The sequence below is a fragment of the Madurella fahalii genome (genome assembly GCF_045866475.1).
Source record: "Madurella fahalii IFM 68171 DNA, scaffold_1, whole genome shotgun sequence".
NCBI lineage: Eukaryota > Fungi > Ascomycota > Sordariomycetes > Sordariales > Madurella > Madurella fahalii.
In genome coordinates this window covers 7,792,489-7,820,342 of record NW_027263971.1, presented here as the reverse complement: position 1 = coordinate 7,820,342, position 27,854 = coordinate 7,792,489, and the positions used below count along the sequence as shown (strand labels likewise).

Below are 27,854 nucleotides of genomic sequence, written 5' to 3'. Positions count from 1 at the left end.
GCTCGGGTGAGGTGGTGTCTGCGGGATCCAGCAGCCTTCGCTTGGGGGCGGGGTGGTTGAGGTGTGGGGTCGGCCTTTGATCTTGTCAGCGTCGTGCAAGCGATACGCGATGGATGGATTCGGTGAGTACGATGGTGTTGGCATGATGGTAAGCAACCTGCTAGTCTGGGGGAGTTTAGGGCTTCCGCATCACGATTGCGGCTTGCTCGCGACCACCGCTACGGCCTGCTCGGCAAGACCACCGACAAGCTTGCCCGTAGAGATGTTCGCCGGTCGCCTGCACCCTCTCCTTGCCCTCCGTCCGCCAAATCCTCGACACCGACAATCCCCTACCCCGCCCTTTGGTCAGAAGGGTCCCCAACATAGGCCAACCCAGTCCGACTTCTACACTCTGCCTCGAGCGGCGTTACCGCGGGGTGGATGTGCAAAGGCAGTATGCCGGTCAGTCTCGTCGGGGCGAGCTCGTTGGGCATCTACGCCGACCTTCAATCCGCCAGTCTCCGCGCTGCCCTCGACAGCCACCCTCGACGGCCTCGAACCACCGCCGGAAACTCCACACCGATCCTTGTCCGCTGTCTAGCCTGTCCGTGAAACTCTACATCTGTTGCCGCGGGGCGACCTGCCACTGGCAGCGGTATAACGACGGTGCCTCTCGCCTCCGAGAGGTGATCGGCCGACTTGCCAGATGGCCGCGCCGGGAGAAGCTTGCTGCCTTTGCGCACCCACACCTCGACCGAGGCAGCTGACATGCAAGCTCCTTAACACCGCCTTTGACCGCGCCGTGGCGGGTTGCGGTCCATGAGGAGGGCGCGGGCCGAAAAGGAAGACCTGTGCCAACGTAGCGGTTAGCCAAGGTCATTGCTGATGGGTGGATGGTTGTAGGATCGAAAGACAAGAATTAAAATATCACTCTTAAAACAAACAGCTTCGCGAACATCGTAAAGCCGTTAGCGGGAGATGGCGAATTGAACCAGTTCAGGGGTAAGTAAACAGTAAGTGCAAACCGGGTACAGTACCCAGGCAACACCCCGCACGAAGTGATGGTGGGACCCGCATTAAGAACAGACCCCACGCCTCCCACCGCAGCCGGATCCGGTCCCCGATCCGCCGACGCGGTGTTTGGTAGCTTGCCACCCCCATGACAAAAAAATCGAGACACTAAAAACCCCAAATCCCACATAAAATACCGTCTTTAGCAGAGACAACCGATAGTTACAATTGCAATAGCACTACAGCGTCTACTTTGACCAAGCTCAAACTTTGCAAACTAATTTACATAAGCTGTAAACTCACTACAAAATTTTTTTGATTTCTTTGCCAGTAATTTGGCAATGAAATCAGCATCCAAATTTTTGGTGTCTCAATTAATTTGTCATGGGGGTGCTTGCCAATGCGCTGCGTACGTGCTTTATCCCCAACACTACACTACGCGATCACGGGAATCACAGAGAGGGCACTTCCGCAGTGTAGCAGATTACACGTCCCCATTTGATAAGCTCAGCGATCTTCGGTAGTGCTCGTGCAGGGAGAAAAGGCTGCCTTGAATCAAGTATACGCGATGTTTGGCGCGCGGCAAAGACAAAGCTAGGGTTATTGTACCCAAGTACAAACAGCGACAAACTCGAACCATGGGGCACGAATGTAGCCATCCCCTAAATTTTTCGGAATCACCTACCTCAATAGCTGGAAAGGGGGAACCGAAGGCTTGGTCTGACCATCAGGAGCTGGGCCTGAGGCCCCTGTCGCTGAGGGAATGAGGGGCACGTGATTGGGCGACAAATCTGGACTCGAGAAAATGCAATCCAAAATCTGCCCGCGACCACAGCGTAACAGCCAAGCCGAAGACGGAGTCCCAAATGGCGACCGCATCCCGAGGCCCCCAACAGCTGAAAGATCGGGTGGTCCAGTCCCGGATTCACCGAGAGCGCGACCGATTCATCGCATCTATTCCAGAGGACCGTGTACTGGCACTTGCATCGTCATATCGCGATGCAACGCCCTGCGAATTCTTCAGCCCGCCGAAGCGTGGCAGCTATAACGTCTGCTACTTTGTGCAGTTCCCCGACCAGGTCAAATGGGTCGTACGCGTACCTCTATCGCCATGCTTGGCACTCGGGGCGAGGAGCAAACTCGAGAGTGAGGTTGCGACGATGCAGTAGGTCCTTTTATCTCTTGCTCTGCGCAGTGTTGGGTCCTATAGAAAGAAGCTAATTAATTCGGTTTCCGTCACGTATAGACTCGTCGCCTCAAAAACAACTATCCCTATCCCTCTATTGATAGCATATGCGCTAAGTGATAACCCTGAGCCGCTATCATCGTTCCTTATCCTTGAATTTATCGACGGCCAGAAGCTCGATCTCCGAAAGGTCAGAGACCTTACCGAAGAACAGCAGACCAACCTATACACATCACTCGCCGATATCTACATTCAACTCAGAAGGCTCGAGTTTCCATCTATCGGATGCCTGGTACTCGACTCAGGCGATGCCCAGGTGGGGAAGAGGACTATATCTCTGGACATCAATATGCAAGAGCTGGAGGGTTTGCAGCCTTCGGAGATCCAGGCCTCGTACTACACCTCGGATGGCCGCCTTATATCAGCGTCCCAATATGTGGCTATGCTGCTGGAGATTTCCGACAACGCATTTGCCAAAGGCCGAAGCAGTGTCCCTGACAGGGAGGCGGGCTGCGATACGCTATACCATCTCCACCTTTTCCACGAGTTCGCCAAGAAATGGGTGGACCCAAGTCTCGACCAGGGGCCATTCGTTATGGTGCACGGCGATCTTGAGCCATACAACCTGATTGTAAGTGACAGTATGTCCATCATATCGGTTCTCGACTGGGAATGGAGCCGCGTAGTTCCCCGACAATTCTTTATACCTCCTTTGTGGCTCGACTTCTTCGATACTACGATGCTTGCCTACAAGGTTTTCTACGATGCCTATCTCGAGAAATTTGAGCGCTTGCTGGCCATTGTACGAACTCGGGAACTCGAGAGATTTGGCAAGCCATTGCTCGCTGATGAATGGGCCGCCGCTAAACAGAATAGCGGCTTCCTTGTCGCCAACGCATTGGAGAATTGGACCGACATGGATTGGTTCGCTCACCGCTATGTCAATCGGCGGTGGTTCCGCGGCCAGGACGAGAAAGGGCTGAAGGATCGGGTTGAGGCGTTTATGAATGAGGACCCAGCGCGCCAGGCTTTGATCACAGCTAAGCTAGACGAGGGCAGGGCCTACCAGGCAGACGTGGAGAGGCTAAAGAAGGGGAGCGACGCCGCGTCTCCACTTGTCGCCCTGAAGCATACGTGGACTCGCCTTCCAGGCGTCACTTGGGGGGCGATAGCAGCGGTCCTCTTCGCGGGGACGTACTGGGTTGGGAACAGGATAGTTCGATTCCATTTCCGCCGTCATAACTAAGGTAATTAGACCGAAGATCACGGAGAGCGAGGCTCCATCAGCTCCTTAAGCCCTTTCAACTCCTCTTCCACTTTCTCATACTCCTCTTCCAGGCGCTCGATAGCGATTGTGTATGTATCAATCACATCCTGGTTGGTTAGGGTGGACGAACCGCCCTTGTTCCGAGCATCTCTTGCGGCTTTGGACGACGAGGATATTAGCTCTTCGGTATCTCCCTTGCTGATTGCGTTTCGGATGGCGTTCAAGGCGTCCTTCTCTTTCTGGATCTTTTCCTTCAGCTCATCCCTGCGCTTGATCTTCCTATCTAGTTCTTGGATGCGGGCGTCGGTTATTTTGTTGGACATCTAGTTAGTCAAGCATGAGCAAAATTGTCTATTGAGTGGTGCGAGGAGAGGGTCCGGGTGTGTTTAATAACCCACCTTGATGTCTGGATACTCGGTACTCAGTCGACTTTCGAGGATGTATTGAACAATACAAGACACCAAGAATCTTGGGAAAGGCATTGCCTGAAACGTGCGTACTATGGGTGGGTGGGTACTATTATCACCAAGAGCCTTTGCTCGACTTTCGCCATGTCGCTCGCCTTGAAAATGTATTGGCTGCCCATTCGTGTGGTTCTCTCCTGCACTTGGCCCCTCGCCCCAGCCAACCACTAACATTCGAGTTAATGCGTCCTGGGGTATCATACTTTCGGACTATGAGTCACGAGTCTGGGTGCAGCGGTACGCGAGATAGATAATATACCACGAGCCTTCTCGCGTCACCCTCGGAATAAGAAATGGCATAGGAGTGGTTAGGCGTGTGGTTGAGCCTTTTGATCCTGTCGAAGTTGCCGTGGGTGCAGAATGGGGCTCGGGATGGCGGGGGAGCGGCCAAGAATCTGTAACCCCGCTACCCCGCATCGTAAGCGCCAGAGCTAGCAAGGTCATCAGGGATTGCGCCCCTCAGCCACGACCTCCTTGGTAGGCGGTGCGAATGGCGCGCCGTTGACCTGAGTAGGTCCAGCGGCGGGCGGGCTGCGCAGCCATGGTGTTGGAGCAGTTGGGCCTAGTACCGCTATCGCCAAGCTTGTCGACAAGATCAAAGTCTCGACCTCACATCTTCAACCAGCCAGGGCCCCCCGAGACAAGCAACGAGGCCGAGCACGGCGAATGCCGTTGCTGGCTTGGAGGTGTGATTGTATGCCGGCGAGGACCCTAGCCCGGTGGTGACCACCGAAGCCGTACCCCTATGGCCAGTCATATTCTGATCACCCTCAGCGGATGCAGAAAGCGTCCGCCCCCGACGCTGATGCGTCGTCGTAGTCTCCGTACCTGTTCTTAGGTTGCACGCGGATTCGCTTCAATCGATGACTTCGTTTGGCCGGCGGCGGGTGACAGGCGAGCTCGGCCTAAGGGTGTTGGAATTCGGAGTGATAGCAAGCAACCCGCTAACCTAAAGAAGTTTTTCTCGACACAGCGGAACGTGGCCACCACTTTCGTACGCCACAGCCTCTTGTACTAAGGCGCCGCTTATTGTTGTCTGGTCTCGGTGGCTCTGCTGGTTGTGTTGGGCATTGGACTGGTGCTCCCCCCTAGGCTACCAGGGAAGGGGGATTGAAGGGCGCAGCGGAGCCGAGCTTCTGACTGTATTTAAAGCGTATTGAGGTTCGCTAGTTTGTCCGATAGTGCTTTCGAGACGCAGGTGTCGGGTCGCTGCAAGTGACGTTTGCATTTGGAGTGCGCCGTGGCGGGTTGCGGTCAAGGAGAGCGCGGCCGAAAGCGATGGGTGAGAGTTAACCATGGGAAAAGGGGGTGCGACCGGTCCTGGAGAGCCGCGATAGGGACTCCTCATCCGCCATTTCGAGTTAAACAGCCCTCCTCCACCTTCCGCACCATCATACGTAAGTGCGCCCTCCCATGACGACCCTCATCCGACCGGGCCCATAAGCCAAGTTTTAGTCCCGAAAAGCCGTAACGGGTCACCCAGGACAACAGCACGCCACGCCGGACCTTCCACGCCCACGCCTCAGTAGCGTCGTTTCGTAGCTACCCTCGGTAGAGGGACCCAAAAACAAAGTAGCCGACTCAGCGAGAGGATAAGGTGCTCGCTTAGTATGGTGTTCACGGCGCCCAAGCGATACCTCTCCCGACAAGCAAAGCACTTCGATCGTGGTGCACATGCACTGCAACAGTTACTATCCCACTTCTAGCATCACTCCCCTCACTCGATGCCCAAGCGCCACCTCCACACGATCGTGGTGAACCACGGTCGTGACGTCGATGTCTGTGGGATCCTCGGCACCCCCTGGCAGACTGATGCTAGCATGGTAAGTCGTGTTCCCCATCTGCAGTGTCCACTGGGGCGCCCGGTCGAGAGGTTTAACTCTTGTCGTGAAGGAGGTTTTGGTCCAACCAGGATCTAGCGGAAGCCGAGTGTACGTGCTGGGCTTAAAGCTGCTCGAGCAGCCCACGGACGGATATGTCGTGAGGCAACACGGTGCGCACCGGTACCACATTTGCGCAACAGCCAAAGGCAAGAGTCGCAACGGCTCATAAAGTCGAGGATGGCCGAGGCGGCCAACAGCTCCCTCGAACAGCATTTCCCACCACATGATGGCGATGTCGTTCCGTCCCCTTCGTCCCAAGAGCACCAAAGTCGAACATTCACGACACTTCTCGCCGTCTTCGAAGCCCTCTATGTATCCATTCTCCCAGAACCTGCCCACGTTTTTCGGACCGGGATGCCACAAAGTGCCCGCACCCAAACGACACCCAAGCGACGGCTAACCCAAGCGACGATTACCCGTCCGTTTTAACCGACTCCCCAGACCTCGCCGTCATCGAACGCGGTGGCGGCATGCCGGGATGACCGGTCGTCAGTTGGAAGTATCGAGGCTCCAGTTTGCTCACCATACTGCGAAGGAGATCAGCCTTATCCTCGAAACCCCGCGGCTACCGCTGCCGTTCTACACCCTTACCACGAGACGACAGAATACACAAGACTCTCGAGACGGATACGGTGCGCCGGTTGCCACCCACGGCACACGCGCCAGTTGGGGTTTCCTCCCGCCTCTTTCTGAGGCCCAGTTCTGTCCCTTGTGCCAAGTTTTGGTCCCGAAGAGTTCCGCGAAACTTGACATCCTCGACACTTGACAATGCGCTTCCGGCCGGTGTCTGTGAGACGTGGCTGAGCAGGGAGATTCAGTGGAGGAAATACGCGGTCACCGCGGGACCACACGGCCGTTGGAGACGGCGTCCTGCCGGGAGGTATTGGGGGCATATCGGCTAGCGAGGTCGCCGAAGCACCTCTGGTTATCTGAGTCGTCAGCATAGCACAGTATGTACGGTGCACCGGCAACGGACAGGCTAGCAAGTGCCTCAGACTTTTGAACCACAGTGCTGTCTTCCGACTGGGCCACCCCAACTGTCCTAAGGCAGCAGTCCTCCGACACATCGGCTGTTGGGAGTTTGGATTGCTCCGTCGTCGTGCTGCAGCCCTGGGCAGTCGCGCCCCGATCCGACTTCGGCCTGGCATTGGCCTAGTGTTGGCATCGAGTAGCCGCCGGCGAAGGGCAGTGAAGCGTTCCTCTTAGTGCTCCCCCGGTCAACAACTGTACATACAGACAGATTGAACCACATTTCGGGCTTCCTCTCGGCGCCGTCCTTTCTTCCCTTCATGTCTGGAATCAGGAACCGCACGGTGTTACGGCTTGGATGCGTCAAGAGGCTACTTGCTGATGCGGCCGTAATGGTCTCTGCCGGCTTACCGTTAAGGTTTGGGCAGCGTCAACGATGCTCATTGTGAGACAAATCACCGACAACTTCCCGCTATTCTACGTTTCAAGCCTGGGGCATTCATGACGCGAGAGTTCGGGTTAGAATGCCAGGTTGCATGAAAGTTGACTCTTTCGCCAATTCTTCCGTATCCACGTAGTTCCACTTGTCAGGTTGCGGAACGACTCTGTTTTCGTCTGGTCCTAGTACGGTAAATGCATATCCAAAATAGCACCCGGAAGACGAACTCGAGACCGTACATGAAAAGAGTGTTCTCCTAGAAGCGCCCTGATGGCTATGAAAGCCTTTATGTCAGTCCTTCCCAATGATCATCAGCGACAAGGCCCGTCAGTACCCGTTCCAGCCGTCGGGCAGTCAGAAGCAGTGCATCGGCATACCGACGGGCCCGGCGACTTCGCCTTATCCCCGGACCGCCATGCCCAGCCCAGCGACCGAGGTCATCAAATACCGGTAGTCCCTGGGACGCCACGATGAGGCACAGGGACGCGACGTTGTGCAGCCCAGTGCCACGGTCAAGACGACACCAGGAAGCCCATCTATCGCCGTTCGCTGCTGCAAGGCTTGGATCCACGCCGGGACCATGTCGGTCGAGTCCGGGCTCGTGTTCATGTCACCGCCCTCTCCTCCTCGTCTAGGGCGTCGATCGTATTGGCGGTCGTGGCGACAAACCAGGTTGACCGAGGTCCCTGAGAAATACCCTGGGGGTCATTCACGATCTAAGAGACGATGTTGTTGGCCAGCCCAGTAGTTGAGCGCTGCCGGCTGACGTACGATGCCGCGGCCAGCCTCTAACCCGGCCAGCAACAGTGGTCACGAACAGAGTGACGAGAACCGGGACATAGGGCGGTCGATTGGAGCTAGGAAACTGGTCGCCCTCGGCGGCGCCGACTACAGACCTGGCAAATGGCTACCCTCTGCCCACCAGCTTCGATGTTGGGTAAAACCAGTCAGCCCCATATGGAGGGGGCGCTCCGAAACGTCGCGCGGCGCCAGGATGGGGCCAGCCGGCGGCCGACAGCAGTGAGTCTCAGTACATCAGAGTTTGCATGGAGGAATGCTGTGAGGCTGAGCAGTATCATCAGGATCATCGTCTCCCTGCACTCTTAAATACATAGGGCCGGGCACTCCCGCCGCGCGCGTTTCGCCTTGATCTCATAGTCGCTATACCTGCTCAGGCCCGCGATCGCTAGTCCACTCGGGCTGGTCGGGCTTTGAGTCTTCGTGCCGTGTCAGGTCGGCCGACACGTCACACAAGAGTGTCTGTTCGTCAAATTCGTCGAGTCGTGGTATGCCGGGATGACCCGGCGTTTCGAGGCGAGCGCTCGCATCGAGCACCACCTCGTCTTTGGCAGGGCAGCCGTTTGCGCAAAAATGGTGCAGCAGATGGAGAGCGAAGCCGGCTCTGGCGAGCACCGTCGTCTTCGTGACCGGCGCCGCGCGGGACAGCGCACTGGACGTCGAGGATGCGCCGTCCCGCACCTACGGCATTGTCCAGCTCCCCAACTTTGTGGTTGGATGGTCGGCAACTAGTGGATCCCATTCCTGCACGCTCGCCAGCCCATCCCATTCTCTCTCGCACGTCACTCTATCTCGAGACTTTCTTCCCCCAGACATATAACCAAGGACCTCGCTCTCCTCCCATTCTCATCGCCATGGCCGACACTCGAGCCCAAACAGCAGCCCAAAGGTCGCACCCATCGCCGGCGTCAAATAATCAAGGTACTTATTCTTCACAGCGCTAAACGACATCTCCCGCTGACGCTTGCAGGAAATTGACTGCGTCCAACTACACCCAGCGAGACGCCGCCCCCACAAGTATGCCCTCTATCCTTTGTATTATATGGTTCACAAGCTAAGTTGGGTCATTGGATCCATAGGAACCACCGGCGCCTGTCCAGAGCAGAGGTAGCAAGCGCAAGCACTCAACCGGACACACACTCGAGGGAGACCCAGACCCAAAGCGACAGCAGACATCTCCTCCACGCCCTACAAAAGACGCATCTGGCGAGCCAGCGATTAGCAGCGGCGCCCATAAACACAGTGACCCAGTTGCTGACCCAGTTGCTTTCTGGGTGGAGGAAGGGCACTGGCCAGAGGAGCAGAACTGGCCAGAGGAGCAGAACTGGCCGGAAGAGATCTCAGGGACAGGTTTTACTATGGACCGCCATCTCCTTGCGCGAAAGAAATCCTCGTCCACTCTATCCCGGAAGCGATGGAACCCTGCGACATCTGCGACGCCCAGCGACCAGAAGCCGAGGGAGGAGAAGAGTGCGCCTTATAGAGACATGCGGTACCCGCTCCTGCTCCAGACCAAAGGCTTATATATGGACATCTCTGAGCTTGGTATTACGGATGTGAGCAAGCATCTTATTAAGGACCTCCTTAGTACTGAACAACTGGTCCCTAAGGAGACGCTTTTCGACGACGACATCTTCGTGGATGCTTGTCGCAACCTCGAGAATAAGAATGAGGCGAGGATTATCTTCGCCATTTCAAGGCTTATTGTTCCTTCAGTAGAATCCCTCGCACTCCGGAACAAGAACTATAAACGCCTTGTCGAGAGTATTAACGAGGGATGGAACAACTCAGTCCCCCTCACTAGGCCCCGTCTATAACCTGACTACTCCGTTGGGTTCAAACGAGACGTATTTACCAAGGACCAGCTCGATAGGCTATCGCCATTTATTGGCGACTTCATCGCCGGGGACCAGTCCTTCTTTATGGGTACGTACTATATGTACTTCCCGTTCCTGACCTGCGAGGTAAAATGCGGTACCGCGGGCCTCGATATCGCAGACCGGCAGAACGCCTACAGTATGACCCTTGCGGTACGGGGTATAGTCGAGCTCTTCCGTACTGTCAAGCGCGAGGATGAGGTCAACCGGAAAATCCTTGCCTTCTCTGTGTCGTATGACTACCGGTTGGTACGGATCTACGGCTACTATCCGGTAATAACTGGGAAAGATATCAAGTACTACCGGCACCCAATCTATACTTTCGATTTCACTGCATTCGACGGGAAGGACAAATGGACAGTATATCGGTTTACGAAAACGTCTACGATATATGGATGCCCAAGCATTTCGAGAACATCTGCTCTGCCATCAATCAGCTGCCGTCGGATTTGGACTTTGATGTCCACCACTCTCTAAGGCGACCGGGCTTTCCCAGGATTTAGGAAACCTGATGCAGTCGGGTGCCTGCTCCGCATCTGCTTGCGAGCAGGATAGCCAGGTGAGTATCGCTGAGCAGCAAGCGGTTACTCCAGACACTTCATTCAGTGGGGGAGCAAGGAGGAGGAAAGGCCGGGAGTCGGTGGACGGATAGATATGATTTCCATTCCAGAACTTACGGCGGGCCGAAGGCTCACGAGACGCCGTGTTTTTCCGTACTAATGTTGTACCTGCGCCGCCGGTTACGCATGCCGGATAAGAGCACGGACTGGCAGATCTGGGTAGTTGCCCCTCTCAAACGAGCCCGGATGCCGCGGCGGCAATGGAGGATGAGATGGGTCAAGAAGGTGTTAGCTGAGCGAACACACCATGACATTAGACGGATTCAAGTCATTGTGCACCAGCCCCAACTTAGTGAAGATGCTAATAATGCACGTTGGTTTTGCGGAGGTCCACGATAGAGAACAATGATCTGTACCGGTTCGCGATGCCATGTCCGCAGATGTGCCTCGCCAGTTTCGGTTGCTGGATTGGGGGGGGGGGGGGGGGGGGGGCCTTACGGTTTCCTGCCGAGGAAGCTCTTGATCAGGTCGGTGAGCTTCTCCTGCCGGCGGCTGGACTTCAGATGGTGCTCATGGCCGCCCCTGAGCTTCGGGGCTTCACCAGGAAGCCCAGCTGCGGCACATCCTTTGCGGTTGCCGGTTTGGTGAGAGGCGGCAACGCTGTGCTCGGAGTCACATCATGGGGACTTCTTGGCCGAAGCGGTACCGTTTGTCTCGGGAGTCAGGGAGCGCTGGAATGCGTCTCTGGTCGAGAACACGCGCGACAGACGGGTCCTTCATGGAGCCCTTCTCGGCGGGTTTTTGCGCGTGCTCGAGGGGCCAACTGGAAACCCTTCTGGTGAATTTGAAATACACAAATTGTGGTGCCCCTTTATCACTCCCTAACAAGTCACTCTTAATCTCCACCTTCTTCACCGCCGCGTGCGCTAAGCATCTGCGGCTGGAGAAAACCCTCTTTCCAGAACCTTCATCGCAGATTTATCCGCCCATCCTTCAGCCATCCTTGAGACTACAGCGCCAATATCGTGAATGGGGAGACTAGGATGATCAGCTATATCGACCGCTTGGTCTTTGTTGGTCCAGCGAGAAAGCGCGGGCTTGGCGCTGGCGCAACATGCTTGTTATGGGACCATAAGGTGTATTAAACTTGGCCAACAGCTTCCAAGCCGAATTTGGAATATAATCCGACTCCAGCTGGTGACGCCAAGACGTAGCCATACCGGTCATGACGATCTATATCTTCACAAATGTATTGCATTAGTATAGAGCCGAGTCCTTGGCGTTGGTACTCGGGACAAATGGACATAATCGTTATTCCTGTGGCATATTGGCACATGAGTTAGCGGCGGAAATCATCAAAGCCGGGGCCAGTTGTAACATACGGCATATATTGTCAAGATGCCCAATGGCCCTATACCGCTCTTTCTTCAAGGCTGCCGACACTTTTTAACCACGTAGATACATCTAGCGCCCCAGGGAGCCAGTACTCAGACTTTTGCTCGTTGCCGACCTTCGCCGCTTCTACGGCAGTCTTGTTTTTGTTTGAATTGGCTTGCTCTTCCAGACATGGTTCCACAACCCATCCGGCCAAAGCCAACAAGGGTTCCGTCACTGTGGCGTATTTTCCGGAGGTAGGTTCGACCGTCTATGATAGCATCCTTGATACCTTCGGCATGCCATCGGATGATCTCATCCTTTTGTTGCTTTTGAGAAGTCGACGTCCGGACGAGGGAACATCGAACGCAAGAGTGGGCCGCTTTCCGATGCTGGAGAGTCAACGGCCCCGCGCGAGGTGGTCTGCATCAGCTATGAAGACTGGTCAACGTCTCGCGGTAGTTCTCCAGCTCCAACTGCAACAATTACCCTCTATACAGCCCCATACCCGTATCAGGCCCCCATACTTACACGTCATGTGTAGAGACACTTGTGTTTTGGCAGAGAACCATAAGCCCTGGGCGAGACCGAAAACGTTCATTGCGATCTGCTCATGAGTAACAACAGACCCGGAAACAGCCCAGCGGTATCTAACACTGCTAGCTTTATCTACGTACATCGCGTTCCAGTTGTCCCTAACCACAGCCATGATTGCCTTCGCCGGTGTGTGCTTACGGTTTGAGTCTCTGTAGCAGTACTCACGGCAAATTGCACCTATCGTCGTCGTCGAGTCCGAAGATCCAAACCGCCGGAATGAGCTCGCTCTCCGGAACACTGCCTCGTGGCATCATGATATTGGCCCTTGCCTTCAGTCACCTCGACGTTCAGTTTCGGATCACGTTGGTCACGAGTCACGGAGGCCAAGGACCCGATCAAGCTGATGTTCTGCCAGAAAACTGCCGAACTCCTTGAGGAACTGGCCATCACTTCCCCCCCCGACCTTCGGGGGGGGTGCGGTCTTCCGTGGAAGTATGCGAATTCGTAAGAGACAAAGTTTCCTTCCATCAGCCGGAACGATCGCGGGAGGATGGTGCCCTCATACTTTGTCGATGACGTGACTAGTAGCGTCGCCGACTTCCCACGGGGGTTTGAAAGTGTAATTACCCCGTACTCAACCAGACGCTCGGTCGGCCCCAATGTTCAAGTGCTTTGTGCAGCAAGACGAAAGCCGAACCGTTCGTGGACGCCGTAGTTCAGGAATGGGCTCTGGGGCTTGAAAGCGTGGCTCGGCAAAGGGAAGCAGTAAGCACGGTGGAGGCCCCTGACTGTGGGTATGATGAAGGACATGTGTGAACTGGCCGAGGACGATGCGATGAAGGCAGCGATGGAAGACCGAGTCACGGAATTGCGCGACGTGATGACCAAGCTGTCGAAGATGGAGCCGTCAGTGCCGACGGAGGAAGCGGGCCACAACTTTACCAACTGGGGGCCGCGACCAAATCAATGCTCCTTGGCGGTACCGTGGACCGCAATGAAGGCAATGGCAACCACTTTCCCGGGGCTGCTTTCTCTGGGTCTGTAAGTTTAGCAAAGAACTAAGCTGGGAGAATGGTCTTGATGAGAATGGTCAGCTCAACCGCACAGCAAGAGTTAAACTGCAAGGCAACAAGAGGAATCTGATCTAGCGAATGTTTTATAGCAGTCTCATCGACATCGTCAAGTGTTCGCGCTACCCGAAATGTACGGCCTCCGTTCTACTCGCGCGGCCACGGCCCGACTGCCCTCGTATCAAGCACCCAAGCGGAGCCTACCGCAGGGAGCGACCACCGAGACTCAAAGCCGTCATCCGGATAGGCCGCGGCGTCTGCGGAGTCTACACTGGTTTCCGTGTGCCATACGCTGGGTAGAGGCCATTGGGCATTTACTCTCGTCTGATGGGCTCTTTTAGCTCAGTCTATGGTGGGTGTCTGCATTCCGGAATGGAAGCGCTTCCGTATGGATCGGCACTCGGCACGTCCAGTAAGTCTCTCGCTACGGGTCTCGGCGTGGACTGTAAGAGGCGTGATATTGGCGGGAGTGCATGGTCACCGAGAACACGGAGAAAGGGTGCGCCCCAGCCACCAATCGTTCCCCTTCCTGTATATCCCGTGGCAGCTGACGATTTAGCTGCCACGCAGGTGCCCCTATTCGGCTCACATTCGAATATACACGCTCTCAGGGATCGCAGGACAAGTTTCTTGGGGCTTTATTCCGATCTCTCGGTCTTGGGGTGCTGGACGGCTATAGTGTTAATCTTAGCGACGATAGCGAACTAGCTGGTTTTTCATGAGCTTTTCTTTGGTTTGCCGACTCCTTCATACCCAATTTCTTCCTCCCTTGTATATCATCACCGGGCGTATCAACCTCTAGTCTTTTACCAAACGCATGGTTCTTGTAGCGATCGACGAGAAAGTAACGATGCGATGCCCGTTGGATGCGGCAATCGCCAATTATTATTCCAAGGAAACTCATAGAATGAATTCGGACAAAATGTTCACGCCCGGGACCTGATGGTCCCCACTGGTGTCGGCGTCGGTGTTGTCGACGTTGAGCGGATGGCTGCAAGGGAATTGCGGCTACGTCTCCCACTGTTAGTAAGCGTGCCGACGTCGTGTTTTCCTATGAACAAGTTAGCGTTTCCGCTGCTTAGCCTCCCAGTAGGACGATGTATACTCACCATCGCAGCATGCCCGGACGTTCTCGAGACGGTCAGCTTCGCGATCCTGCCTCTCAATCATTTGCCTGACGTCCTCGGCGCTGTCCTGCACCTCACTGGACTCATAAATGTAGTTGATAGGATCGCGCCCTGAAACGCTTCGGGCTCTCAGACTGCCAAAGTACCCGCTGATCCTGCCCAAAGTGCCAAACGACGCCCGAGCCTGCGACGTTTTGGAGCGGGACGGCGTCAGAGTAGGCACATCTAGCGAGATGTCCATGGTTGGGGATCCGCGCGCCGACCGGGACGTGTACGATGAGAGTGAAGGAGCCGGCCGATTGCCATCGGCTTGCCGTCTCCCATACGATGGGTTGAACTCTTCAACGTCTTCCCTGGTGATGTGTCCAGCCATCTCCTCGGCATCCGACTGGCCCTCATTGGCTGTTCGAAGTAGTAGGTACGATAGCGCATTGAACCATGTCTCGTGTCGTTGTCCGGTCGTGCAGGTGAACTTCACAGTCCTACCCGGGGACACGATGACGAGACTCTTCCGGTGGAGGCCAGGAGGCATGGGGTTATCGTCGGCAACCACGCGCACCGCCTCGATAGGAACGCTCTTGGCTCTCAGCTGCTGGCGGCCGGCAGTCGAGGGGTCGCGGTCGCTCCAGTACAGCGTACGTGTGTATGGATGAACCCAGAAGTATCTCCGGTGCCTGTTCTCCGACATTTCTTCGCGCCCGGCTTTACGGGTGTACTTCCAGAGGTACTCGCCGATCATGGTCTGCGTAATAGCCTGGATCATGCGGGGATCCGTGTTGGGTCCCAACCCTTGTGTATCAAAGCCGCCATCGTGATGGATGTTGAACCGAGTGTCTACCTCGGAGGTGAACGACGAGATTGAAGATTTGCGGCTGCGGCTCATCGACTTGGAGAGTGATTGCACCTCAGAGGCCATAGGGGTAAAGCCGGATTTGGTAGCAGCGCGAGGCGTCGGTGTTCCACGCCCGGACGTGACAGACACTGGAGACAAGGGTCGCCTGGAGCCGGTCGGAGTCCGCGGCCGGAGAGACTGATTCTGGGCTTTCAGAGCCGAAGCAGGGAATAATGGCGGCCCCATGCTCCCGATGGTCCCTTGACCGCCTTGTGAAGAACCGCTCCTTGCTGCCTCGATGACTTCCTTGTGATTTGGTGGCAGCGGTGGAACCTCGAAAAGAGATGCCAGAGCACTAGCCGCGCTGCCAGGTCTCTTAAGAGGGGGCGCATCGTACCCATCGGTGCTGACCTCAACTGCTTTGCCTTTCGCCCGCAGGGGAGTGTCGAAGCTTCCTTCACGGGGCCGATGGATCCTCACAGTAGATGGGGTACCCGCGCTGGCAAGCGAGTAGGCCAGGTCGATATCGGCCATATCGACAGGCTGGGACTTTCCCTTGAGAAGTTGGTCAATGGCATCTGAGGTCAGCGCTGTCTGAGCGCTCTGATCTGTGGTAGCTAGGCTGCGCTTCTGAGAAGGCTCAGTTTCAGACTCGCCCGACAGAATTCCAGAGTCCCATCCCCGCATGATATTTGGTGGTGTCTCGGGCCGCGGCTGAGCAAGAGTGGTATTGTCTTCCATGTCGCGAGGTATGATGAATGCATCCCTCTTGGGGCTTCGGGGTTCTGTGTGTAGTGACGAAATCCCTGAAATACCCAGCACTGGCGCAACCACCGGATCCTCCGACTGAACGGGCTCGATGTCCTGAGCCTCGATAACCGAGAGGGCAAGTGCGGGTGGAGGGGCCTCTGGCGCTTCGCAAGGTTCGACGCCCCAGGACCGAACGAATGACAGGCTTAAAACTGGCGGGCGAGGCTCAACATCCTGCGTCTGAATAGGGGCGAAAGCCAAAGACGGCGCAGGCGGTGCCGGTTCTTGAAGGGGCTCGACTTCCTCGACCTTGATGGGCGAAACCGACAGCTTGAGGGGAGACGGGGGGGCTTCACTTTGCGGCTCGACACATTCCGAGACAATTGATGAGAGTGACAGAGGAACCGGCGCGGGGATGACGACTTTGGGCTCTGCAGGCTCTTCGATCGTAGGCGCAGGAAGCTCAAAGGGCTCAATCTGTTCACCCACAATACCTGAGTATGTGAGGGCAATTGGTGTTGGCGCAGAAGGCTCAGGTTCGGCAACCGGCTCAACTTGTTCGCCATGGATGCTCGAGTATGAGAATGTGATCGGCGAAGGGGGGGCGGTCTCAGGCTCAGTAACTGGCTCGACCTGTTGACCGACAATGGCCGAATATGAAAGAGTGACCGGCGTCTGCAGCTCGACAACCGGCTCAACTTGTTCACCGACAATGGCTGCGTAAGAAAGAATGACTGGTGATGGGGGTGGCGTCTCCGGCTCAACAACCGGCTCAACCTGTTCACCGACAATAGCTGCGTAAGAAAGAATGACTGGTGATGGGGGTGGCGTCTCCGGCTCAACAACCGGCTCAACCTGTTCACCGACAATAGCTGCGTAAGAAAGAATGACTGGTGATGGGGGTGGCGTCTCCGGCTCGGCAATCGGCTCAAGTTGCTCGGTGTGGACGGCCGAGAAAGACAGCGGGATCGGAGCAGGAGGGAGGGGTTCGATATCCTGAGATGCAAGAACGGCGGGCACGCTAAGCGCCGGGGGCTCCGGTAGGGGCGGCTCTGGCTCGGCCAGGGGTTCGACATGCTCGAAGATTAGAGACGGCATGGAAAGGCTGGGAAGTTCCAGAAGCGGCACCTCTTCCACCGCTGGCTCGGTGTGTTCGGATAAGATCGAAGACACGCTCAGCGATGGTGGGCTCGAAGGGATCTCCGGCTCAGAGAGAGGCTCAATGAACTCTGATTGAATCGAAGAGACGCTGAGTGTCGGTGGCGTTGGCTGCGCGCCAGGAGGGGATGGGAACTGCGCCAGTTTGGCATCCAAATCCCAGTCGTGTTGGACACTGGCGTCGCTGTAGGAAAGGGTAGATAGAGGCCGTGACAACGCTTCATCCCTCGGTTCGTCGCCCAGCCATGGTGTTGAAGCGTGCGATATGCGCGGCCCGACTACGGACTCCATTGACATTGGTCGCTCGGGGAGGACATCTGTGAGGGGCTCGCCCGCCATCGTTACGGAGCGTATATCCACCGGTTCAGTCATCATGCCGCTGTCAACCATGATCTTTGGCAATGCCGGGACCTCAGGCGGCGGCGACCGGCCTCGAGCAAAGCTACGGGGTGTGGCGGGCGTGGACCGAATGCTCCTACGACTAGGAGTAACGGCCCCCGGCAGAGACTCTTCATCGCTGTTTTCCAGCTCGTTGAGCTCTGCAAACAGGCTCTGCCCGCCCGGTGTCGCCGAGGCGCTATTGGCATGCACGCTAGCAGGGCTGCTATGGACGGCAGGTTCTTCGCTGAATTGGCGAGAACGGCGGGAGGCAAGCGAGCCGCGGCTTGCCCGCATCCGCATCCTCGAAGTCGTTGGGGTTTTCAATTCGGAGGCGAACGGGTAGTCGTCGTCGTCACTCGATGTCGAGGCAGTGCTGTCAAACGAATAGTGGTTGCTGGACTGGTGCGGAGGCAATGGCGGCGGCCGCTTGATCGAATTGGCTCCCCTAGATGGGCCAGCCTCCGTCTCTGTCGCTGCATCGTCGTCCGACATGTCCTCGACGCCCGTTTGAAAGTCCTCGGTTTCGGTCCCCCGCTCGTGGGCAGTCTCGAAAGCCGCGTCGCTCGTTTCATTTGCCGTCTCGAAGTGGTCGCTGTTCGACTCCTGGGCGGCCCGGGCCGCGGCATTGTTTTTGGCGGGATGTGGAGGTGAGCCGCGATGCGGCACGGCGCGGGGAGATGGCCCTTCGGACTGGTCCTCCCATTCGGGATCTTCGACGTACACTTCGGTCCTACTCGATCGTGCACCGCCCAGCTGGTTCAATTTGAAAGAGGGCTTCTTGAAGTCTCTTGCCTCCACCTTGCGGCTCTTCTTCGGAGGATGAGGGTTCGGATCGTTCCTCATCTTTTCAATCTCGTCACGGGCATCCTGGAGCATACGCTTCAGTTCGAGCTTTTCGGTCTTCTCACGATGGATGTTGGTCCGCAGGGTCTGGATGGTACGCTGGGCGTGGCCGAGAGATGTCTTCAGTGTTTCTGACTCGAGTGCAGAGTGGCGGGGGGTGGCTTTCATGGGTGAAGGGGGCGGCGAGTGCTCCGGGGTGTTGTGGTCAGGGGCCGAACTGAAGTCCTCCTCGCTCACGCCGAGGGTGGAATCACGTTCCATCACCCGTCCGCGCTGGAGAGAAGAGAATGCCTTGGCTAGTTCCTGGTTCTGCCCCATGAGCTCATCGACCTTTCTCTGCAGGACCGAGCGCTCCGTCTCGAAAACCACGGCATTGCGTCGAATGGTGCCAAGCTCGATTTCGAGGTTCTTGATCTCAGCCGAATGCTTCTCGTCCTGCTTAGCCAGACTATCCTTGGTCTCTTCCAGCTCTCTCTGGGTGGCGTTCTTCTCGGCCTGGAGGATACTAAGCGTCTGCGTGAGCTTCTTCTCCCGATCCGCACCTTCCTTTTGCGCCGCAATCAACTCGTGGATCTGAGTTTCGAGGTTCCAGTTCTCGTCCTTGTATCGATTCTCGCTCTCATCCAGGTTCTTTAGGCGTTGCTGGAATCCCTCTACCTCAATCTCGAGCATCGATCTCTCCGACTTGACCTCCTTAAGCTCTTCTTCTCTCTCGGAAAGCAGGGCCTGCAGATTCCGGACCTGGGCAATGAGAGAGGTGCTGATCTCGGCAGCGAATTCGATGTCGTGAATTCGGCCGGCAGGCTGATTGCGCACCTTGCGATTCGGGATGCTGAACTTTGTCGGGGACGGTGTGGCGAGAGTCTCGAACTTGGACGGGCTCACAGAACGCTAGAGATAACTCGTCAGCCTGGCCTGGGTAAACGGCGCGGTTCGTTCAGGCACGTACCCTAGCAGCCTTGCCTTCCAACGCATATGGAGAACCCTGGGCCTCATTGCTGGGCACTCTCTGTTTGGGCAGCAAGGCCCGAGCGCTCTCCTTAGCCACCTCGTTGTAGTCCTTCTCGATCTCGATAAGTCGCTGTCGCAGGTCCGGACTGAGCTCGGACTCGGACTGCAGCTGCTCCACCTCCCGCAGCTTTTCGGTAAGCTGTCTCTGCTGTTGAACTAGCGCGGTGCCCAGCTTGCCGGCCTCTTCCATCCGCCGCTCCGTGTCCCGCAGGTGGGCCTCGATGGCGCGCTTTACCTGCTCGGCAGAGGAACCAGGAGCCAAGGCAAAGAGGTGCGTGTCAAAGTGGGAGTGCCGCAGGTGAGTTGGCCCCGAAGGGCTCGTCACGAAAGGGTCGAAACCATCGCTGGTACCCGACGCCGCAACAGGCTCGTCGGAAGCCACCGGCATGGTCATCATCGGCCAAGTCTTCGTCGGACAGGCAGGTTTCCGAGGATCTCAGAAACACTGCCTACTGCCCAGTTGCGGAGGGCAGTGATTGCCTTGGGACGTGCGGTGCGAGCTCCCCTGCCGTTGCAGAGTCCAACATCAATCAGTTAGAGTGAAGACAGACAGACCTGGTCTGCCTAGCTAGTGGCGCCCCCCAAAAAAAGAAAAAGTAATGACGAAGGAGGGAACGAAAGGCCGTGCCAAGAATAAGAGAACAAAAAGTCGCAACGAAGGAAGATTAGTACAGATTATTTTGTGCAAATAGAACGAATGACAAGCAAAGAGAGTGAAAGAGACGGCGTTGATCTGGCCGAGTTGTTGTGCTCCGGTCGGGGGATTACGCGAACCCGGAGCGATGTTGTTGACTTTCGGGAACCGCAACAGGGAATGGGGGGGCGGTTCAATTGATTTTGACGCGCCGAGGCCAACAAATCACACGACGAGCCACAACTCCAACCAAAAATACCGTGACAAAGAGAAAGCAAACGACACCGCGCAGGCTATGCGGACGCAGTCTGCTGCAACCGAAATTATGAAGAAGAATAATTCGAAATGGGAGCGACGGCTGGGCGAGGGATAGAGAGAGGTGGAATCCAGCAGCGCGGAAGGCAGGAGTCTGCTGGACTGTCTCGTGGCGCTTGAGGGGCGAAGCGACGGGAAGGGGGAAGCGGAGTTGCTCGCAGGGGACACTTTTGGGTCTCCGTCCCGGTTGTGTCATAATGCCTCAGGCATCAATGACGCTCCACCTTGTGCGCTCGGCCAAGCCGCCAGTCGGCGTCATTCCCCGCAGCGTTCGGTCGCTTCCATTGAGATCATAAGACATTCCATGCAATCTGTTGCGAACTGGACGACGGGATGGACGACGGGATGGACGAAGGGTCGAGCAATCCCAGGCCGCCCTTACGCGCGAAACTTACAGCTGGACACAATGTTCCACAGCAACGCAAAAGTGCAACTTGTAGCAGACGACAACGCATGCGAATGCGAGTCGTGTGCTATAATCGTGCTTCGCCCCTCATCCATGTCAACGCTAAGCGACAATTTGTCGAGACTTGACGCCAAGAGTGCAACCACGCAGGGAAATTCGAGAAGCAATCCCGGCCGCACTGGCCTATCCTCAACTCCAGGATACCTTACCAATCCCCTGCTTTGAAGCGAGCTAAGGCAGCCGTTCGCTCCTGAGAAAGAAATAAAATAGGGATGGCTCGGCCTGACGCAGCAATGATTGGGGAGTTCCACCCGCCGGACATAGCAAATTTGCATCGGCGTCCGAGACTCATCGGCCATATTCACACTGACTGGCTCGTCCGACTGGTTCAGCACAAGTCCCATACTGGCCTGTTTGTTAGGGCGGTTCCCAATCCAGGGGTCGCAGCTCGAATTCAGGAACTCATAGCGCACTTGCCAACACAGCAGGTTCCACGCAAGAAAGTCGAAATTATAGTAGACACCGAGGAATTAAATATTTTCTAGCCTCAGATGCATCAGACCTGCTGGGCCTGAGGTACCGCTTGTACTGGACCTATCGACCCACGTTGGTAGACCCACTTCAACAAGCCAAACGAGTCGTATAACGTTCGACAGAACTCACGCCCAGCTGGTCTGAAGCCGTTGCCAACAAAATCAGCCTTTCACGTCACAACAAATAAAAGATATTACGTAGGATAGATGGTATTGATACCGTTAGATAACCCCCTTCATGGCTTTTCCATTGGTAGTAGTCCCATTAAATGTGTACGCAGTATTGCTAGAGTTATAGGAGTTAACGGACCTACGTGTTCAGCGGCATTGTCGTTGATGGTGCCGAGATTTGTGTGGCTCTCAAACATCACGTTTCCCGCATAGGCCGAGGATGTCTCGCAGTAGCGAGGTTTTATATACTGCATCAACCAGCATCTATACTACATTCTCGACGGTGTCGTATTCGAGGTAGCTAAGCCAATGATGGCGCTGATGGGTCTGATCAGTGGCCGCATATAGTCCCAGCTGGTGTTGGGATAGGAACGCATGTTCATCGCACTCGGTTGCTCCCGAAACTATCCCACCCGCAGTTTGGACCCGTCACGTCCGTTCTCACGTGACCTGACATCCGCGTCCTGTCGCGCTCTATTACACGCCCGATCTGTGCTAACTCTGGCCCAAGTCTTCCCAAACAATCGTCGGCGCAATCGCCAGTCCCGCATTTGTCCTAGGAACCGTGATTTTGCTGCGGCATCTAGGCTAAAAGAGACAGTCCTCCCAGGGCCCCATTTCCCCTCACGATCTTTGGTGTCTTCAGGGCCGCCCTTTCATCCCCCTACCACTTTGATCTCTCGACCGTTCCCGGTCCAATCCCCCGCGAACAGCGGTCCAGTATCGCTTGCCTCTCATTAGCCCAACACTCCGGGCATTGGGCCGAGTACGTCGATTTCCAGGAGTCCACCACTGACAACCAATTCCCTTCACTCGCATCAGCCCTCGGTGATCCTTTCCAATACGACACTCTCTTTAGCCGATACCGTAGACAGTCACAGCAGAGGGCGACCGTCTTCTTCTCTCGTCCTCGCGTGTCTAGCGGTTTGAGGCGCCTCAACAGGTTGTTCATCCGGCGGCAGAAGGGCAGAGACCGATGTTGTGTCGCAGAAGGGATCCGCAAGGGCAGCAACTAGGATATCTAGAGAAGCCGTTTGCAAGTAAGGGCGAGGCAGAGCTAGTCTTCGGGTTAGGCATGGGCGAATATCTCGAGCAGGAGCTCGGTCGGGAGGCGAAGGAGCGGGGCGTTCAGGTTTGGTGGTGTTCCCGTCAACTAAATTGCAAAGCGCGGTGAGTTTCCGAGATAGCGGAGATAAAGGAAGGGGAGTGTGCGCATGGTTGGCTCACTTCTCCGGGGACGACAAAAGCCGTCCAAGGACAACGGTCATGCCGGGCTTGGGCGGGGCAGAAGCCGGACATGTTTAGAATTCGTTCGGCTCGTTGCGCTCCTCATGCTTTGACGAAGGAAAGGGTTCTACACCCCATCCTAAAAAAAAAAAAAAAAAAAAAAAAAGAATGAACAAAAGAAGAAGAAAAAAAGAGAAGGGAACTCAAAACAAAATATCACATGCTTTGAGAAAAACGATGCTTTGAGGAGCGATAGGTCATTTACTTGAAGAAGGGACAGTTGATTCGCTCGAGGTGCCTGCAGGTCACACATTTAGCCCTACCAAATCCGGTGCACAGAGCCCCATCCCCACACAGAGCCCCACCTAATCGCTGCCAAGCTCCCGAGTGGCTGATGCACGCAACCCGACCCCAACCCCGCTTTTCTGGATGGTCAAAAGCTCTTCATGGTCAGGACAAAACACACAAGATGCAACTTCGTCCCGCTGCAAACGAGCCCGAATCTCAGCCGAACTACAGCCCTGCGACGGCGCAGCGGCCCCGCAGGACCGACTTCCTCCACCCCGGCTACCCCGGAAGGACAGTGCTTCTCTCGCTGCCCGCACTCGACGACGGCGGCATCGATTTCGACACGGCGCTGGCGGCCTGCGGGCTCGTTGCCGGCAACCGGTGGAGCGATGGGTTCTTCTCGTTGGACTGCAACGGCGCCGTGAGTGTGGAGCGCCCGGATGACGGCGTCCTGCGCGAGCCGCAGTACTTCTTTCAACTTCCCGGCCCGCTTGACCCTCCATACCCCGCTGTGCCGCGTTTCTCACACTGGCGCTTCCCGCATAACGGTTTACCACCCTTGTGGCAGAGATGGGCGGCAGATGTGGCGGTGACACGCATGGGAGGAGAGGCGGCTCGGCGCTGCGTACTCTCCAACTACGGCGACGGCCTGGAGATGGCGCACCTGCTACCGGCCGGCGAGGACGACTGGTGGCTCTCGAACCAGATGCAACAGTACTCGTCCACACAGCTGTTCTCAAGCGACCCGATTGACGGACCAGCGAACATCCTGACGCTGCGGGCGGATCTCCATCGCGTCTTTGACGAGAGGCATTTTTGTTTTGTTCCCAAGGTTGGGGAGAGGAGTGGGGGGGACGGCAGTGAGGCGGGTATAGGTCGCGACGGGGCCACAGCAGAGCGGAAGCGGCCGCAGCTCGTTCTGCACGTCTTCAGCTCGACGCCCAGCGGACAGCTCCCGAGCCTCTGGCACAACCGCGCCGTTCACCCCATCCCCATGACGGTGGCGGTAGAGTGTCTCTTCGCGCGTTTTGCTTGGACCGTCTTAAGCCCTCATATCTTCAATACGTTCCTTCCCTCGACATCTGTGCCAAGGCGCCTGCTCCTCTGGAGCCACGAGAATGGTGAATGGGTAACCGAAGAGGCTAGTCCCGAGATGTGCAGGAAGATGTGGAAGAATGCCAGGTCGCGCTCTCCTAAGAAGAGAAGCGCACCAAGGTCCGCCGATGCCGCCGAGGAACTGCTGGCAGAGGAGAGCGTCAGTCCGTATGATAGCGGCTACTTTGGGATCGATATCTCTGAGAACGATGGCTGCTATTATGACGAGCTCGGCCCTGCTGAGCGACAAGAGGAGGGGCCTCGGGGGCGGTCACGGAAGCGGAAGCTCAGCTTCGGGGAGGAGCAAGACTGCAAGGGCTCTGGCCGGTCTCAGCTGAGGAAAAAGATGCTGCTTCCGATAACGAGCGAGCCTTCCAGATCGTAGCCAGACGGCCAGCAAGGGGATAGTGATCTAGTAGGACACGATGCAAGTCTGCGGTTACCTGCCCGAGACCCGTCTGCACGTGGATCCCGCAATTATTGTTTGAACGCGTCCACGTCGAGCCCGACGGCCTACCAAGATGCTGCCCTTGCTAGCCGTGATGCGCCCGGTGTTCGGATCGACCAGCTGCTCGATGGAGTCGGACGAGCTGCCGGCGACGCGGGAGTGGTTGATGAGCGGGTACAACGCGACCGAGTCGATGGTCGGTGAAGCGCAGGGCCGTGTTGTAGCCGAAGCCGCCGCAGAGGCCCGTGAGAGCTCGATCAGGGGCGCCTCAAGTAGGCACAAGAGCACGACCGTCTTGGAGCTGTCATGGAGGATGCTCTAACAGCCCGCAGCGGCGAAGAGGTAGGACTAGAACGTGACAACGACGCCGCGAGGAAGAAACCGAAGCTATCAGCCGTAGGCCGGCACCTGCAACCTATAGAGCCAGAAGCGCGGGGTCGACGTGCCCTAGAAAATCGAAATCTAGGGTTGCACTTTACCTTTTATAATCCTCTTGAGATCGTACGTTTGTTGCTCATCAACAGTCGGTGCGTAGATAATCATATCACACAGTACAGATCGCTATCAGTATTGTATACCAAAAAGGGGAAGGCTCCTTCTCGTACGCTACATTGTGTCATCGCTGTGGCTCTTGCGCCGTCGCGTATGAGCATAAATATTTAAGAAACCACATCTTAGGCTCCATCTCCATTTGTTGTACCCGGGCCTCGACTTTGCCCGTCATCTTTTCCCTAATATTCACCTCATCACCATCCACAACTCGCACCTGCCATAGTAGCGGCCGTACTTCGCTCCGTTCATTTCGCTTATATCCCCTCAGTCCTTGCCAACTCCCTCCAATGCGCCGCCGACCACTCCCAACCCAAACCCTCACGCCAGTATCCAGCGCGCCTCAGCAGGCGCTTAAAGCCGTGGGGAACTCAACTGATGGATCTCGTAACTCATGTCAATCCATCCTTGATGCTGACGCGACTATCAGTCTAGCTGCTGTGCTCTGAGAGAGATGAGGATTTGCCCATCGCGTGCCCGGCATTGCCCAACTCACCCCGGATGACAGTTATTCTTGTCTCTCATCGGGTAGCCCCGCAGCCGTCGGCCACCATCTTGTGTGTGCCTGGTATCCTTTAACACGTATCGTCTATCTCGCTTCGACCAGTCGCAAGAATGTCGCACACATCAACGGTGAAGCCTCCCCTCTCTTTCGGATCTCCGGGCGAAGACCACTCTGTCTCTGGCAGGCGGGGTGGTCAGTTAGTCATGGTCGGACCCATTGCGCGGCATCTTGCGGCAGGATGCGCAGGTCACCCAAGCGCTAGTCTATTGCCAACGGGAGTTGACAAAGGGATGATGTGGTCTTTGCCCTGGTTTCTCACTAGCGCCTGATGTCTCAAACGGGATATTCGAGTGTCAATTTTGATTAGGTTGATTATGTTGGGGTAGAAAGAGCAGTGCTCCAGAATTATTCAGGGCGCGCCCACTACGGGAACTGCGCTCCATCCTTTGGGTATCTAAATCTAGATTTTATCATATCTATAGCCATGACCCTCCCTGTCCCACGATATGGTATCAATGCGGTTAATCCACGGGTATCTTCCTCCACGCGCCTTTGAAATAATGTCGTACCAACGCCCGACGCTTCTTCCCCCATGTGAAACCCCAATCGTCTAGGAAATCTGCTCTAAAGCTCTCATGTGGCATGACGACGAGATCTTGAAAATATCTCGGTTCAGTAACTCCGAAGAAATCGCTGAAGCCCGTAATGTTGGGGTCCATCTCCTTGATCGACTCCAGAATGACTTCGGTCCACGCCACCGGGCCGGTCGAGTTCAGGACATTGAAGTCCGAGAAGTCAGCCTGGTCCAGCGTCGTGCCCTGTTGCTGCGCCACGTAGTGTAACGCCGCTAGAGTGCGATTGACCATCTTGGCAAGGATCGGGTGGTTTGGCGCCGCCGCGATCGTCCACTGGCAAAACTGCACCGGGTGCATCCAGTCCTTTGGGTGACGGTCTTGTGACTCATCGTATTCCGGTGCGATAATCAAGCGTACCTCGCGCCGCTTGTCGGCGGGGAGCCAGTCCTCCAGCGGAACGAGGGGCTTGGTATCCACGTCGCTGTAGGTGCCTCCCCGGGCCAGCAACAGTAGGTAGCGCAGAAAGTCCGACTTGAGCGCTGGATTTCTCAAGGCATGGTACGTCGCTGCGATCTCGGGCCGGGATTCAAAGTTGGCGTCGACGAATGTGGTGGCCTCCAGCTCGCTCACCATGGTATATGTATAGCCGGGAGCCATCGCGACCCACTGGGACGAATAGATGATGTCTTTGTCCACAATTTCAGAATTCGGCGGGGGGAAGAATATCTGCCATATCTGTTGCGGGATGGGGACCTCGGAGGCTGGTGGTCGGCCGATGCCTAGGGCCGTTTGTGATGTTGACCTGGGCGGCAGGAATTGGTCGGCAATGAACTTGAAAATGACGAAACAAAACACGGCGGCAATTACTTTCCATAGATAGCGATAATAGGCACGCAGACGTGGTGGCGCCACCATCATTGAAGCGGGAAGACCTTTCATCATAGAAAAGCAGTTAAGAAAAAAAGAATGTTGATGAATTGGGATAGGTAGATAACGATTCAGGGGAGTCAGGGGAGTCAGGGGACTCGCTACACATGGCCCTGACATTTTTATACCAGCATGACTTTCGAGGGTCTCGGATTTCCTAGTCCAGTCTAATTTTGGTTAGCGCGCTCGGACTCCTGCCCACCCGTCCCTTTTAGTCCCTAATACGCCTCATTTCTCAAGGCACTGCCGCGCTCCCCTTGATCAACTCTAGGCGCTCGGCTGAGCCAAATCTTGCCAAGCTAAGCAGATCAAGCCAAGCCAAATGAAGCCAAATGGGCCAATTTTCCCCCTGCCAAGGAACTGCCACCTGCCACGGTATCCGCATTCCACCTGGCGCACAAGTGCCAGCACGCGGGGCAGATATCCATCAAGATACCACAGGCACTCTCACCTTGTGCAAAGCAGAGGGGAAGGCTGGGTGAGGCGGAATCACTTTGTCCGAGCTAGTGAGATTTTGTTGTTACATAGTTCCGAGCCAGAACTTGGCGCAACGGGCAATGCAGGGTTCTTTCCTTGGAGCCTCCGCTTTCCATCGCCATTTGTCCAAAGTATGTTGACGCGCCGCAGGGCTGCATCCACCTGGCGCGGCGGGGCATAACTGCAGA

At 56.1% G+C, this 27,854-nt stretch overlaps 7 protein-coding genes across 7 annotated transcripts; 4 read left to right on the top strand and 3 right to left on the bottom strand.

Annotated features, from left to right (window-relative positions):
- Nucleotides 1-1,856: 1,856 nt before the first annotated feature.
- MFIFM68171_02213 (uncharacterized protein) lies at nucleotides 1,857-3,422 on the top strand (the record flags this gene model as incomplete). Its single annotated transcript, XM_071057635.1, has 2 exons — nucleotides 1,857-2,155; nucleotides 2,237-3,422. The coding sequence occupies 2 exons, from the start codon at nucleotides 1,857-1,859 to the stop codon at nucleotides 3,420-3,422; spliced, it is 1,485 nt and encodes a 494-aa protein (XP_070913736.1).
- Nucleotides 3,423-3,439: 17 nt separating this feature from the next.
- On the bottom strand, nucleotides 3,440-3,766 carry MFIFM68171_02212 (uncharacterized protein; the record flags this gene model as incomplete). The annotated part of the gene is made up of 1 exon (XM_071057634.1): nucleotides 3,440-3,766. One exon carries the CDS (start codon nucleotides 3,764-3,766, stop codon nucleotides 3,440-3,442), a length of 327 nt encoding a protein of 108 aa, XP_070913735.1.
- Nucleotides 3,767-9,354: 5,588 nt separating this feature from the next.
- Nucleotides 9,355-9,813, top strand: MFIFM68171_02211 (uncharacterized protein; the record flags this gene model as incomplete). The annotated part of the gene is made up of 1 exon (XM_071057633.1): nucleotides 9,355-9,813. One exon carries the CDS (start codon nucleotides 9,355-9,357, stop codon nucleotides 9,811-9,813), a length of 459 nt encoding a protein of 152 aa, XP_070913734.1.
- Nucleotides 9,814-14,340: 4,527 nt separating this feature from the next.
- MFIFM68171_02210 (uncharacterized protein) lies at nucleotides 14,341-19,910 on the bottom strand (the record flags this gene model as incomplete). The annotated part of the gene is made up of 3 exons (XM_071057632.1): nucleotides 14,341-14,465; nucleotides 14,524-19,396; nucleotides 19,455-19,910. 3 exons carry the CDS (start codon nucleotides 19,908-19,910, stop codon nucleotides 14,341-14,343), a joined length of 5,454 nt encoding a protein of 1,817 aa, XP_070913733.1.
- Nucleotides 19,911-23,271: 3,361 nt separating this feature from the next.
- Nucleotides 23,272-24,570, top strand: MFIFM68171_02209 (HNH nuclease domain-containing protein; the record flags this gene model as incomplete). Its single annotated transcript, XM_071057631.1, has 1 exon — nucleotides 23,272-24,570. The coding sequence occupies one exon, from the start codon at nucleotides 23,272-23,274 to the stop codon at nucleotides 24,568-24,570; it is 1,299 nt and encodes a 432-aa protein (XP_070913732.1).
- A 136-nt stretch (nucleotides 24,571-24,706) lies between these two features.
- On the top strand, nucleotides 24,707-24,955 carry MFIFM68171_02208 (uncharacterized protein; the record flags this gene model as incomplete). The annotated part of the gene is made up of 1 exon (XM_071057630.1): nucleotides 24,707-24,955. One exon carries the CDS (start codon nucleotides 24,707-24,709, stop codon nucleotides 24,953-24,955), a length of 249 nt encoding a protein of 82 aa, XP_070913731.1.
- A 1,253-nt stretch (nucleotides 24,956-26,208) lies between these two features.
- Nucleotides 26,209-27,177, bottom strand: och1_2 (alpha-1,6-mannosyltransferase Och1; the record flags this gene model as incomplete). Its single annotated transcript, XM_071057629.1, has 1 exon — nucleotides 26,209-27,177. The coding sequence occupies one exon, from the start codon at nucleotides 27,175-27,177 to the stop codon at nucleotides 26,209-26,211; it is 969 nt and encodes a 322-aa protein (XP_070913730.1).
- Between the last annotated feature and the right edge of the window lie 677 nt (nucleotides 27,178-27,854).